At 30.4% G+C, this 16,104-nt stretch overlaps 1 protein-coding gene across 2 annotated transcripts in view; it reads left to right on the top strand.

Moving 5' to 3' along the window:
* The window catches only part of LOC127290374 (potassium voltage-gated channel protein Shab), a 154,097-nt gene that overhangs the window by 113,179 nt on the left and 24,814 nt on the right, over window positions 1-16,104 (top strand). For both annotated transcript variants that reach the window (XM_051318880.1, XM_051318879.1), the window contains exon 6: window positions 9,529-10,014. In XM_051318880.1, the coding sequence (XP_051174837.1) occupies window positions 9,529-10,014 (486 nt within the window). The remainder of the gene's footprint in view (window positions 1-9,528; window positions 10,015-16,104) is intronic.

Below are 16,104 nucleotides of genomic sequence, written 5' to 3'. Positions count from 1 at the left end.
TATTATTATACGTATAATTATACGTATAATTATACGCATAATTATACGTATTATTATACGTATAATTATACGTATTATTATATGTACAATTATACGTATAATAAGACATACGAATTTGAAACAAGAATTATACGTATAATTATACGTATTATTATACGTATAATTATACGTATAATTCTTGTTTCAAATTCGTATGTCTTATTATACGTATAATTATACGTATAATAATACGTATTATAATACGTATAATTGTACGTATAATTATGCGTATAATTATACGTATAATTATACGTATAATAATACGTATTATTATACGTACAATTATACGTGTTTTTTTTCAATAGGGTGGACCCTTTCTACTGCAAAACAAGAATGAATGATTTTATACATGGCTTTGAATGCTGCGATAAATGGTAATAGAGGCAATGGTCCCCCTATTATCTGTCATATTTCGTTATCTAGCAATTTATCGGATTCTTTGAGTGATTCTCGGTACGCGTTTCCTTCAAATATCTCTCCATCATAATTTTTTAAAACCAAATTTAAGCGTTGTGGCCATAATAATAATGAAGTAGCAGCTTAAAATCGCAGACAAATTACATGGAAATATAATTGATATTTATAAGATCAAATAATACTTTTAAATTTGCGTACGTTTCTTTAATTCCAGGTACAATACATAGCATTATTAGCTTCTGAACGATCGTGGATTTTTTAACTTTTCATTTTTTTGACGATGTTTTCTCTTGATCAATTTATTTTTATTGAAACATTTAGTATTTCACAAACAGCAAACTTTTTCTTCATATTTAACTGACCCTTATGTCTACCAATTATGCAGATAAAACAATTAAAAATAATTTCATTGTGTCTTGTTTGTTTTGGTAAACGTATATCTTCATAGTTCGGCATGTTTTCGAATGGTCTCTTCTTAATTTTTCAAACTTTTTGTCTATTCTCCTCATGACTACAACGGTTCCCAGTAACAATGCAAAGCACACCCTCTTTGCCTGCAGTAAATGGGACTTGGAGAGGCAAGCCATGTTCAATGGTGCAAACACTATAGTTACACCGGAGAACATCGATGGCTGGGCGTAAAAACATGATATCTCGAATTGACGGTGAAAAACATGATATCTCAGATTAGCGTTGGAAAACATGACATATCGTCGTTTGATTTGAAGAACATGACACGTCGATAACGAAATTTTTCTTTTCAAATTTCTGTTGGTACCACTGACCGCGAATTTTAAAATGGTTTGTTATATTACATTTTTTAAGAATATATGATGATATTAAAATTATAGAAGTAAAATCTTGCACTATACACATATAATTTTGAATATTTTACATGAAATTCGTTTTAAATCAACGGGATTACAATACTGTATTTAAATGGTCGTTTGTATTATTAATTACTTTTACAGCTGTATGAGGTAACGTCATGGGTGGAAATTCCTCCAGGAAATTAATAATTGGAGGGTTTACTAGAAAAAATTTACCTAAGTTAATTTAATTTATTTAATAATTGTGTTTTAAAAAATATACTTTACTTACTCTCCATGATTGACTCTTTATACAAATATTTAAACAACACCAATTGTAATAGAATATTTACAATATAAATATTTATAATAAAATAGAATTATTTATAAAATCACAGATTTTATCAATCTAAATATAAACTTTATAAAAAGCTATTTAACCTAATTTTTCTTTGAACTGACATATTATGAAGCATAATCATTTGTTTCATAAAACAGTTTCAAAGATTTGACACAATTTAAATTTCACGGTCAGTGGTACCAACAGAAATTTAAAAAAAAATGTCGTTTTCGACGTGTCATGTTCTTCAAATCAAACGACGATGTATCATGTTTTCCAACGCTAATCCGACGTATCATGTTTTTCAACGCCAATTCGATGTATCATGTTTTTACACCCAGCCATCGACATGGTATCGCTGATGATCCAGTCTCTGGAAAACTGGCGGCTCATCGAGACCTTTTTCATCTCTGTTATGATGAGACAGAATCTCGATAGTATTTATATTAAATAATATTTAACAAAAAAAATTTAAAAAATACGAAATTCCGCCAGTAACAGGGATCTAATGGAATTGCAGTTGAGCTTATAAAGAGCTTGGGTCAAATTTCCATAGAAATTTCTTAGTTTTTGTTGTCGGCTGTTCTTTACAAATGAAACTATAGAAAAACAAATCTCGATCTTCGTTTTCTTTGAGATGATAATATTTAAAGAATAATATCTGAAGATCTAAAAATAGTCTCCAGGATAAATTTTTTAAAATTAAAGACAAAATAAAAAGCAATATATTATTAAAAAAATTTTAATTAATAAAAGGTGTCGGAATTGAAAAACACTCTAAAAGAAATTTTGTTTTTAATTTTTTTCATTTATAATAAAAAAATTTTATTTTTATTTTACAATTTTACCAATTATTATTATTAAAATCGAAAGGCCAACTAAAGATTCTAATATTTCTGACGGTCAGTTACCCATCTGAGAAAAAACGAAAACGTTTACACCCCCCACTTTATTAAATACACTATGTATGAAACTAGACAGGGTTCAATACTCGACATTTAAGACGGCTTTTAGTAGAATGAAGTCAACCTCGCTTTTTATGTTTCTATCTGAGGCAGGAGAACACCCTCTTTCTTTTATATGGGTCTTTCTTGCTAATTCATTTATTCAGCATAACTTTAGATGGTCAAGCAACCCTTTGCTTCTTAACCTTTTATACTTCCAGCGAAATTCTCATGAAGGAGCTTCTACAATAGCTCCGTTTGGCAACTCCAACTCCAAGTCCAAGTCGGTTGGAGTTGGTTGCGCACGCATGGTGTAGCCAACTGTCGCCGAGTTGAAAATGAAAAAAAAAATTGTGCGTGATATATATAGTAATATATATAAATATAGTAATAAAAAAATATACAATTAATAAGATAAACTGTCAATACAAATTTTTTTTTATGTTTTTTATTGACATTATAATAAAAGTTTTTCATCATTTTGATTTCACAATATATTAAAAAGGTATTTTCATAAACATAATCTTACAATATTTTTACATTTCATCACATGAGAAGGGCGTAATCATAAAATGGTATTAAATTTAAAAATATTTGAAAAATAATCGAAAACGTGCGTTGACATATTTATTATATTTTTAATTAAATGCGATTTTTAAAAATAACTTAACTTAAGATTACATTATTCTCATTAACAGATTATTTTACTATATTATTTTAATGTTATTTTCAGAATTAAATTCAAATTAGAGTATTTAGATTATAGTGTTTAAAATGTTTGTAGAGTCTTAAATGTTTTTTTTTCTTCTAATAAGAAATCTGTTTGTCAGGGAAAAAGTTATTATTTACATGGAAAAATGGAGAATTCAGGAAATTGGATTACAAAAGTATTATGGCAACGCATGAAGAAATTAACTTTTTAAAGAATTATCACATATAGTAATTATATTCAATGAATTTTAGACGAAAAAATTCATTCATAAAATATTAAACTTTGAAAATTATCTGCATTCTCTAATATTAAAATAAGCAAAAAATATTGTAAGGTTATGTTCATGAAAATACCTTTTTAATATATTGTGAAATCAAAATGATAAAAAACTTTTATTATAATGTCAATAAAAAACATAAAAAAAATTTTGTATTGACAGTTCATCTCATTTATTGTATATTTCTTTATTACTATATTTATATATTACAAATATAAAATTCATTGCATGTGTGTATTATTCAGGGAAAAAAATTTTGTTGTTTATAAAAGAAAAATTTAATTTAATTTATATTTTTCTTCTCTTTAAAAAACGATGAGTCGGCGGCAACATCAACAGCAACAACAACAAATAATTTATTAAACTTTACAGCGTGTTTACGCAGCTTCAAAAGTACATAACCTTAACTATTTCGTGAGCACGAGATCACGCACAATTTTTTTTTTCATTTTCAACTCGGCGACAGTTGGCAGCACCATGCGTGCGCAACCAACTCCAACCGACTTGGACTTGGACTTGGAGTTGCCAAACGGAGCTATTGTAGAAGCTCCTTGAATGAACCTCTCTCAATTTAAACAACTCAAAATTATCGTTACTCAACGCACAATAAACAAACTGTTTTGTTAAGCAATTTCTTTTTATACTTACTTTTAGCCATTACCTGGGAGATCAAACGTTTACTGTTCATTTGTAGCTGTTTTAGATTATAACTGTACAATGTGCTAAATTTTGAAAACTTGCTATTGTAATATATATTTTAACGTACGTTGCAAAAAATAACCGGTCTTTTGCAATTAACAAACATTTTTCCCACACAGGCGCGTACGCAAGGGGAGTTTACCCCGATAACTAACAAGGGAAGGGCAAGAAATGTTTTTCTGCAAAAATTTTTTTTATGATATCTAGTAAGGTCGTATGAAAGAAATTTTTTCACAAAATACTAAGACGCACTAGCCTAAAACAACGGAGAAAATCGCATTTGAAGATTCGCGGATTTTCATGTTTTTCATGCATTTAGTGCATCGGTTACTGCGCTAGAAATTCAGATTCAATTTAATGATTCCTTTATTGACACACGTACTTTTGTAGTGTTTTTATAAATATTTAAATTATATATATGAGGCAAAATTCCTGAAATGTCCGAACAAAAAATTAAAAGTTCTCGAATTTAATCCATACTTTTCTAAAATGTTGTTATTGTTGGTGAAAGTCTAAAAATCAATTATTATTAAATTTAATAAAATAGTTTTTGAATTACAAAGTTTTTAATTTTTGACTCTTGAAAAAAAAAATTTTTTTCAATGTACAATATTTATAAGTAGAATGTATAAAAGTTAACATATATATAATGATTTTTAAAGCTTTTTTGACGGGCTACACGCTGTTAATAAAAAATTTTTTTTTAAATAACATTTGACCTTGAAATTCAAGGTCAAAATGTTAATTTACGTTTATCTCAAAATCGGATTTTTTAAAATTATTTTTAACTATCTCAATGGAAAGCTTGACTAATTTCCTACAAAACATGTAATTTTCAGAGTGGGATCTTTTAAAGTTTTTGAGATATTAATTAATTAATTAATTAATGTTTATAACAAATCAAATATTTTACAAACGAATAAAGTTACCGTAATTCTGAAGTTAGTAGTTGAAAGTTAACGTAATTCCGCAACCAACGAGCCCTATATGAAGTATTTTGGATAAGTAGATTGTTAAGAAACAATTAGTTAACATTGGAATTGTTTCTTAACAATCTACTTATCCAAAATACTTCATATAGGGCTCGTTGGTTGCGGAATTACGTTAACTTTCAACTACTAACTTCAGAATTACGGTAACTTTATTCGTTTGTAAAATATTTGATTTGTTATAAACATTAATTAATTAATTAATTAATATCTCAAAAACTTTAAAAGATCCCACTCTGAAAATTACATGTTTTGTAGGAAATTAGTCAAGCTTTCCATTGAGATAGTTAAAAATAATTTTAAAAAATCCGATTTTGAGATAAACGTAAATTAACATTTTGACCTTAAATTTCAAGGTCAAATGTTATTTAAAAAAAAAATTTTTATTAACAGCGTGTAGCCCGTCAAAAAAGCTTTAAAAATCATTATATATATGGGGGATCTCGGGTGAAGTGATCAAAGTAAAAAAAAATTTTGTCTCAATTTCGCTCAAACTGGAGTAATTTGTACTTCTATTGGGTGGTAATTTATCGTAAAAAAATTTTTCAATTTGGACCAATATTTACTCGGGGGGAGGGGGTTGAAGTTTATGGGTAGCGTTTTCTTTAATAATTTTTTTTTCTTGAGTATCAAAAAAAAAAATTTTTATCAACATCAGTTTCGATAGCTTTTTTAATGCTCTTTCGATTGAGAACATGCATTTTTGAAAAAAAAAATTTTTGAACCAAAAAAAATTAATTTCAAAATTTTTTTTGACTTTTTCGGGGTAAAAGGTACGATTTTTTTTTTTTTTTTTTTTTTAAAGGAAAGCTGAGATTTTTTCCTGTAGGGACATGTAGTTGAAAAAATGGGACAAGAAAGATTAAACCTTGAAAATTAACATTTTTTATTCACTTTAGCGCTGCGCTGCGATCTACCACGTGACACATTAGTAGTATGGTATTTGGAGAGAAACATTAATGCTCTCTGCATTTTACAGGGTTGAAACTGTTATTGAGTAAATACCTGTATTTCATCAACGTTTAAATTTGGATAATAATAAATGAATAATAATTATATAAAGTGGAATTTTGGAAATTATAAAATCGGTTCAAAAATAAATGTAGCATACTAATAAGAGTTTACTTTATTATAGTAATCAGTCTTATCAAATAAATACTCATTTATATCAATTCATCATTCATTTGGTTATTAATTTATCCATTTATTTGAATATTTGACTGCAATGAGTCTTTATTTGACTAAGAAATAATATAAAATGAATATTTTTTTCATTAAAGTTTTCTTCATTATTCATTACTTACATTATTATTGATGGAGACGACTGCTTTTCCCCGAAAGGACAAAATGTCGAATGGACAAAATGTCGAATAGCAAAACGTCGAATGGACAAAATATCGAAAAGCCAAACTGTCGAATGGACAAAATGTCGAATAGTCAAAACGTCGAAAGGTCAAAATGTCGAAAAGTCAAGACGTCGCATAGTCAAAACGTCGAATAGTCAAAACGTCGAAAGGTCAAAATGTCGAAAAGCCAAGACGTCGAATGATTGAAACGTCGAACGGACAAAATGTCGAAAAGCCAAAACGTCGAACGGACAAAATGTCAAATAGCCAAAACATCGAACGGACAAAATATCGAATCGCCAAGACGTCGAACGGACAAAATGTCGAATAGCCAAAACGTCGAATAGCCAAAATGTCGAAAATCCAAGACGTCGAAAAGTCAAAACTGCGAATGGACTAAATGTCGAAAAGTCAAGACGTCAAATGGTCAAAATGTCGAATGGACAAAATATCGAATCGCCAAGACGTCGAACGGACAAAATGTCGAATAGCCAAAACGTCGAATAGCCAAAATGTCGAAAAGCCAAGACCTCGAAAAGTCAAAACTGCGAATGGACTAAATGTCGAATAGTCAAGACGTCAAATGGTCAAAATGTCGAATGGACAAAATATCGAGACGTTATTTTGCTCTGAGTTTCCCTTCTATATAATGCACACTAGTTTAACTGCTTAAAATTAAAAGTTTGTATTATTATTATTATTATTATTATTATTATTATACTATAATAATTACTTTACTACTACTATTATTATTATTATTATTATTATTATTATTATAAAAAAATGTAAAAAAAACATTATAAACAATACAACTAGCGATATCTATCGAGTGTTAAACGCAACACAAACTAGTGTGCATTATATAGAAGGGAAACTCAGAGCAAAATAACGTCTCGATATTTTGTCCATTCGACATTTTGACCATTTGACGTCTTGACTATTCGACATTTAGTCCATTCGCAGTTTTGACTTTTCGAGGTCTTGGCTTTTCGACATTTTGGCTATTCGACATTTTGTCCGTTCGACGTCTTGGCGATTCGATATTTTGTCCGTTCGATGTTTTGGCTATTTGACATTTTGTCCGTTCGACGTTTTGGCTTTTCGACATTTTGTCCGTTCGACGTTTCAATCATTCGACGTCTTGGCTTTTCGACATTTTGACCTTTCGACGTTTTGACTATGCGACGTCTTGACTTTTCGACATTTTGACCTTTCGACGTTTTGACTATTCGACGTTTTGACTTTTCGACATTTTGTCCATTCGACAGTTTGGCTTTTCGATATTTTGTCCATTCGACGTTTTGCTATTCATTTATTATTATCCAAATTTAAACGTTGATGAAATACAGGTATTTACTCAATAACAGTTTCAACCCTGTAAAATGCAGAGAGCATTAATGTTTCTCTCCAAATACCATACTACTAATGTGTCACGTGGTAGATCGCAGCGCAGCGCTAAAGTGAATAAAAAATGTTAATTTTCAAGGTTTAATCTTTCTTGTCCCATTTTTTCAACTACATGTCCCTACAGGAAAAAATCTCAGCTTTCCTTTAAAAAAAAAAAAAAAAAAAAAAATCGTACCTTTTACCCCGAAAAAGTCAAAAAAAATTTTGAAATTAATTTTTTTTGGTTCAAAAATTTTTTTTTTCAAAAATGCATGTTCTCAATCGAAAGAGCATTAAAAAAGCTATCGAAACTGATGTTGATAAAAATTTTTTTTTTTGATACTCAAGAAAAAAAAATTATTAAAGAAAACGCTACCCATAAACTTCAACCCCCTCCCCCCGAGTAAATATTGGTCCAAATTGAAAAATTTTTTTACGATAAATTACCACCCAATAGAAGTACAAATTACTCCAGTTTGAGCGAAATTGAGACAAAATTTTTTTTTACTTTGATCACTTCACCCGAGATCCCCCATATGTTAACTTTTATACATTCTACTTATAAATATTGTACATTGAAAAAAAAATTTTTTTTTCAAAAGTCAAAAATTAAAAACGTTGTAATTCAAAAACTATTTTATTAAATTCAATAATAATTGATTTTTAGACTTTCTCCAACAATAAAAACATTTTAGAAAAGTATGGATTAAATTCGAGAACTTTTAATTTTTTGTTCGGACATTTCAGTAATTTTGCCTCATATGCACTAAGTGCATGAAAAACGTTAAAATCCGCGAATCTTCAAATACGATTTTCTCCGTTGCTTTAGCCTATTGCGCCTTAGCATTTTATGAAAAAAGTTCAGTCATATGACCCTACTAGAAGGCATAAAAAAAAAATTTTCAGAGAAACATTGCTTGCCCTCCCCTTGTAAGTCACAAAATTTTATTGTTAAGGAGTATAGTAAATTTATAATGTTTCTTCAACTTCCTCCCGAAATTTAGAAACCCTCCCTTAAAATTTGGATCCCCCGAAATGTTTTTTGCGTACCACCCTGATTCTGTAAGTTTAGTGATAAATTCGTCTTCAATGAATATTAATTTATTGAAGAAGACAAGTCTTAAATTATTATTCTATTTTTCCTCAAAAAATGACAAGAATTTCAAAATTGCCAAAAAGTGAATAATTTTAGTGGTTATTTATAATTTTTAGACAAAAAAAGTTTTTTTTAAATTTGTTTTTTAGAGTTACTAAACCTTAAGAATGACAGATTCCATTTGTTTTACACAATCCCTTCTGGCTTGTTTTTATTACCTTATTCAGTTAATCATTGATATTTAACAACGATTTTTGAACTATTTTAACTTAATTGGTCTCACCCTTCAATGACTTTACTTAAAAACATGTTCGATATTTTTATCAATAGAAGGGAAGCAGCAAATTTGAATACATGTCTATGGCTGCTCAAGTTTTTCAGCTCTGTGTTTATATCTTTTGCATTTTCTTTGCAAAGAATGATTTTCAATGATTTTAAGAATTATGTAAATAATAATATTATGCTGTTTTGTAGGAATATAAAGAATATCGAGATGCGGAAGACATTATGCCTCTTGCAACAAGTGATTTCAAAACTCCAATTTGTCAAGAACTAAAATCACTCAGAGGAAGTAGTCTGGAAAATAACTGTTTTGATGATTTACAACTGTCTCCTGTTCCGATATTAGAACCAAATATATGCATTAGTAAAAATAATTACAACGAACGTGGCAGTGTGGATAGTTCTGATACATATGCCAGCTGCCAGACTCATCCGTTTTACTCTCAAAGCGATTTAACCGAAGATGCAGACAGTAATTTATATGTTAATCCACTAGAAGGTACAGAAAAATGTAGCAACATGACAGTAAAAAAATCTGTGTCTGGCGGAGTAGCGCACTTTACTCTGAATATATCACCAAGTACAGATTCACTCAATGATATTAATTTGTTAAATAAAAGCAGTAAATTAAACATAAATGAAACAGTTCCAAAACATAGGAAAACTCGCACTCAACAGGTATTTATAATAACTTTGCTGTTGTTTTTTATTATAGTATAATGTTATTACTTTACATTAGAAACACTTATTATATAATTTTATAACCAATATAACAGTAAATCAAAATCTTTTTTTTATAATATAAGATTTAAGATAACAGTATGTTTTTATTCATTTTATACATGATTTAATGACTTTAATTTGAATAACATTATATTTACGTACTTATCTTTAATCCTACAATTAACCATTAAATGAAGACAGAAAATTCTCTTATTTCAAATAAAACAATGATAAATTTATAAAATACGATTACGGTGGATATTACATTAACAATAAGTATAAGTACCCTTAAATTAGAGTAAAAGTAATAAGTTAACGAGGAGGAATAAAAATTGATCTAAACAGGCTATGCATCTAATAAGCACGCTGTTTCTCTCCACCCGAGAGACCATTTTTCCATGGATCTCTAAGCTCGAATTATTTATTTATTTAATAATATGGCATCCAAATGATGAGTGCATATTCGAGTATACTTCTAACGAAAGTGAAATATACTGCCGTCCTGATGACGAAAGTCGGTAATTGACATTTTTATCAAAAATGAGTTTTTTATATCACTGGATTCGTTATGAAAAAAGGAATCTAGCTGTAGTAATCATAATTAACAATATTAATTAATTTTGGAGATAATTAATTATTAATTACCCTACTTTCGCGAAATAATTCCTACAGAGTCGGTACTTGGAGACAAAATAGTCGGTACTTGCTCTTACAGCTTCAAAATGATGACGTATGTACGTACTTTCCTTGAAGCACAGTCCGCATTGGCAAATACTGCCAGGAAATGTGGTCTGATTTGATTCGACATCCTAATACCGATGGGCAGTATCGCGAATACCGACTCTTGCCTCAAGGATTTAAGTCGTAGAAAGACCAACTTTCCTTGTAAAAAGTCGGTACTTGCATTTCTACATAATAGTTATATATAATAATTTATGTAATATAATTTATTTAATTAAATAATTATCATTAATCTAAAATAATAATTAAATATATAAATGAAAATATTAATTTTAATCAATTTATTTGTAACAATTATTATTTTTTACAATTCTGTATTATTAAATAATAATAAACAAAAATAATGGAAAATAGAAAAGCCTAATAGTTTTTGGATATAGTCACAAGGTAAAATATACGTACAGGCTGCAATTATACCGACTCTAAAACAGTGACGTTTTGCCGGCAGTAATAGCACATACCAACTCTTGAGCAGTATTTGCAGGATTTTCAAATCAATTTTTGTCAGTAATCGACTTTTTTATTATAAAAAATAAAAATTTCTAAAAAATTTTAGCACCATTGAATAGAGCATACCCAAATTAGTTAATATCGATTGTAATTATTTTATTATGTTTTAAATATTAATGCTGCTCGTTAAAAATACGTTTCTTTAAATATCTCAAATTCACTCTGAATGCGAATACCGACTTTCGTCATCAGGACGGCAGTATAGTACTCTGAGGGTACGCTCGAATTAGAAATGTCTGTGCGGCAAATTTTTGAAAAGGTTTTATTTAATATTTATTTAATATTTTTGTAACATCTTTGATGTTATCGGATAACATCTACTTTTGATCATCAAAATCTTTCCATCCATTTCTCTCAGTAAACGTTTCTATTAAACAGAACATATCGTAAAGTTCACTATCCTGAAAAAGTTTTACATCAAATACCTTTGTATTAATACCGCGAACATTTTATTAGCATAAAGAATGCATAAATTTAAATTTATCTGATTCTAAGTTCAATTCCGAGACACGCTGACAGACGTAGCCTTCTTTGGTGTAGATACAATAGTATGGAAACAGCTCTGGTAACGTACAGGTAGTCCCCTCTCTTCCTTCACTACACGTTCGTTTAATTCCTTTTTCAGTGTACTAATTTAAGATTGTAATGCTCATAGATGGCCAGTTCGTTGGAAGTCGTTTGAAAGTTTTGGACGGGCAAAGGCACGAACAATTTCTATCGGCATGTGTGACGGGTTAATAAATTAGTTAATAACCACTTATTAATTTATTATTAAAAAGATTATTATTTATTTAAAATGAGTTATAGTTTACACTTAATCCGTAGACTTAAGAAGTAAGATCCTGCTCGTAAGAGGGTTTTCTTATTTTTGATTTTCGCAATTTTAGGATAGATTTTGGAGTTTGAATTGTACAGTCTTCGTCGCTAAAAAGTAAACTTGCAGCGTTGAGTTGAATTGTTTGTGTTTGTGTTCCACACCATACACTAAGTTCGAAAGGTGTCTCTGGGACCAGAATATACTTATTAGGATCTTCCAGAGGAATAAATACAAGTTCTAAAATTCTAAAAACAGAGAATTGACATGTTTGTTCGTTAACATTTTTGTTTTGACGCCGAATGATGTTTGTTTTACAGGTCTGAGTTTCACTGATAAGATACGTAGGCTGAGTTCTTTTACAAATGCGAATTTCGTCGATTTCTTTACATAACTTTAAGGTATTAATATCCGACGGCACATACATGTTTTTTCAAAGTTTGCTAAAACAACCTCGTGAGAAGGAATCGGTGCATTAAAACTGTTTCCGCGAGGCATAGGAATAGGAATCAAATGTAAAGTTTGCAAATCTTCGTATTCTAATAAAGGAACTTTTACTATGTACACTAGGGTCTTATTGATGATGCTAATTGTTATTTCCGAAATATCAATAATTTGTTGGTAATTTTCACCAGTTAGTTGTATGGGGTATTTTTGATTATTTTTTTTCTATGTGTCGTAATTCCTGTATTAAAATCCCTGGTGTTAAAATCTGAGGATGGACAATTCCGTGTTTACCGTCGTTTATTGCGTCAATTATTAAATTTAAATCTTCACCATATTCGGCTACGGCAATTTCTGTACCAGATATAACATTAGTTATTACAATTTCTTTGCTGTTTTGGTTCGTCGAATTGATTAATTGATTTAATTGTTTCATTCGAGTTTGAGTTTCTGCATTAAGTGTCATTAGGTCATGTGAGGCACTATTCAAAAGGGTTTTGATTATTCTAGTTTGGTTACCTATCGATTAGACCATAAAGTTACTATCTTTGTTTATAGAGTCAAATTCACTATTCATAATTTGCAAATCCTGATCATCTAATGTGCCGAACAAGGTTTTAGAAATAGATCCCATGAAATTGAAGAATCCTCTACGAACTCGAGACTGTCCTAATATGTGGTGTAGTAAAATTCTTGAAGTTTCTAATCGGCTGAGTCGGTTTCTGAGAATTGTTAATTCATATTTCTGTGAACAGTTATTACATAAAGTGGATGCCTGCGAATATAATTTTACAATTTGCGAAAGTCGTATGTCAAAATTTGTAGTGTGTATTTTCAAAATTAATTTCCAAGTTTCATGATACAATTTTGTTATCCCTAAATTTTCTGCGTAGACAGTAGACCCCTCTAGGTCCTTTAGATGAACATCTGCTACTATCCCAGTTATTAATGCAGCCCACAGTATTATCCTCATGGTTTCTGTAATTATGTATAGTATGGTTTTAATCTATTGGAATGAATTAATTGTCTACCATTTTTAATCAATATTTCATAATTGTTATTGTTCTTAACACTAATAACAGTGGCGGGTCCTTTCCAATCAGCACACAATTTATTAGACTTAACATTTTCAACTAATACTAAATCACCTACTTCGAACAATTTTTGGGGTATGACAATCTTCCCATCTTGTAACCGCTTGTTCTTTTCCTTCGAACTTTGAATTTTCCTCTTGGCTTCTCCTATATATTTTTCATGTCTTTCTTTCCAGAGTCGAATTAATTCTGAATATTTAAGACAAGGGGTTGTGGCGAGTAAAGAAGGTAAATTTGCGTCATGACCAAAAGTTAGATTGAAAGGGGTGAATCCTGTTCCTTCGTGAATCATAGTGTTGTAAGCCATACATATGAATTTTAAAGTATTGTCTCACTCAATCATATTGTCAGCCATGTTGGTTCTAATCAAGTCCTTTATAGTTCCATGTGCTCTCTCCAATGCGCCGTTACTTTGTTGGTGTAAAGTAGTAGTTTTGACATGTTTAATGCGGAATAAATTTTCAAAATTTTGTACTAGCTCTGACACAAAATTTTGACCTTGATCGGTTAGAATATGTTTAGGAGAACCGAAAATATAAATATAGTGATCAAAAAGTGCTTCGATAATTGATTCTGAGGTAACATTTTTTAATGGTATCAAAATTAAATATTTCGTCAACATGTCCTGTATTGACAAAATATATTCATTTCCGCGAGCAGTGACAACAAAAGGTCCAAAGATATCCATAGCTATTTTGTCGCTGGGGTTAGTCGGTGTATCAGGAATGATTGCTTCCGCTTTTGGCCTGATTCGTTGCAATTTATTAATTTGACATACGTGGCATTTCTTAATGTAGTCAATAATTTCTAATTCCATATTATGCCAACTTCCCAGTTCTCGTGCACGTGCGATGGACTTATTCTTTCCAAAATGTTGAGCCATTACAGACCCGTGACACTCTTCGATAATTTGTCGACGCTCTTCTTGGGTTAACTCTGTTGTTGCCTTGAAACATGTGTGGATTTTCAAGGTTGGATACTTGTGACTTTTAAAATTTATAAGGATTTTCAGCTTAATTCTTTCTGTTGAGATTATCGTTGGATCATCGAAATGTAAGCGTAATATGACCAATTTTTTTCTATTGCTTCCTGTGTGATTTTATCTAATATTTGTAACCACACTTTTTCATTATATTTCGGTAATATTACGAAATTTACGTCTGTTATCGTTCGCTGTTTTGAGATTCTTCTCCAAAGTTTTCCTGGTGCATTTGGTTTTTCAATTTCACGCGTTTCAGTACGTTGAGGGAACCATTTGTAATAATCTTTGATAAGTTGTTCATTTCTTAAATCTCGATCTTCTTGAGTGATTTCCTCTTCTTCATCTTCTGTATCAAATCTTAAAGGTTCAAAAGGACTAATATTGTCAGCTCTATTTGGAACACTCATGCGAGGTTCGGGCGTTTGTAAATCTCGTTCCGATGTCTGCTCTATGGACTCTATATCTGGAAGTTCTGCTTCTAAATCGAATAAGGGACAAGTATCTGTGGCTTGACTTGTGTTACTCTCAATGGGAAAGACGCGCGATACTGCATCTGCAGCTGTATTTTCCGAGCCTTTTTTATATTCTACCTCGTAATCGTAATCTTCCATTCTAAGTCTCCAGCGCATTAATCGGGAACAAGGGTCATTCATCTTAAACAAAAATGTAAGAGCTTGATGGTCGGTTAAAATTTTAAACTTCCGTCCTAACAAATACTGTCGTAATCGTTTTACTGCCCAAACAATAGCTAATAACTCTTTTTCTGTGGTGGTATAATTTAACTCTGGTTTGTTTAAAGTTCTTGAAATATAACAACAAGGGTGTCCATCTTGAGACAGAATTGCTCCTAGACCTACGTTTGAGGCGTCTGTCGTCAATGTAAATTCTTTTCCGTAATCAGGATAGCGCAACACCGGTGCTGTACATAAAGCATTCTTTAAATCTTCAAATGATTCTTGACATTCCGTAGTCCAAATTAATTCATTAGAAGCTTTTGTCAATTCGGTCAAGTGTTTTGCTCTGGTGGAATAACCATAGACCATAGACGCTGGCCCATTCCTTGGGGTGCCAATCGGTCCAAGGAATGTGTCCTTGAAAAATAGGGGATACAAGAAAAGAAACTAAAAATAGTTTTGGAGGATGCGTTACACATGGTGGATCTCGTAAAGTTACTTTGACAGGTCTTTACTTGGAACTCTCCTGCGATTATTTACCAATACGTGGTAATGTAATGCTTTCATCGAGAGACGGTTTATTAGGAAGAAAGTTTAGGATGGAAAGGGCAACGTGAAAATATTTATCTTTATCAGCATTAGATCGTTCAATTCGGCCAAGCATGTAGAGATAATTCCTATTAGTCTTAGAAATGTCACCTTGATTATTTTCTATAACTTGTACCTGAATATCATAAATTCGTTGAGAGACAGTATTAATATCAGATCCACACTTGTTAAGTCTCG

Source organism: Leptopilina boulardi, unplaced genomic scaffold, assembly GCF_019393585.1.
Source record: "Leptopilina boulardi isolate dan_hultmark-lab unplaced genomic scaffold, ZJU_Lbou_2.1 LbouV2_63, whole genome shotgun sequence".
In the NCBI taxonomy this organism is placed as follows: Eukaryota; Metazoa; Arthropoda; class Insecta; order Hymenoptera; family Figitidae; genus Leptopilina; species Leptopilina boulardi.
Note: the sequence above shows the minus strand (reverse complement) of the source record. Positions and strands in the feature narration are given on the sequence as shown.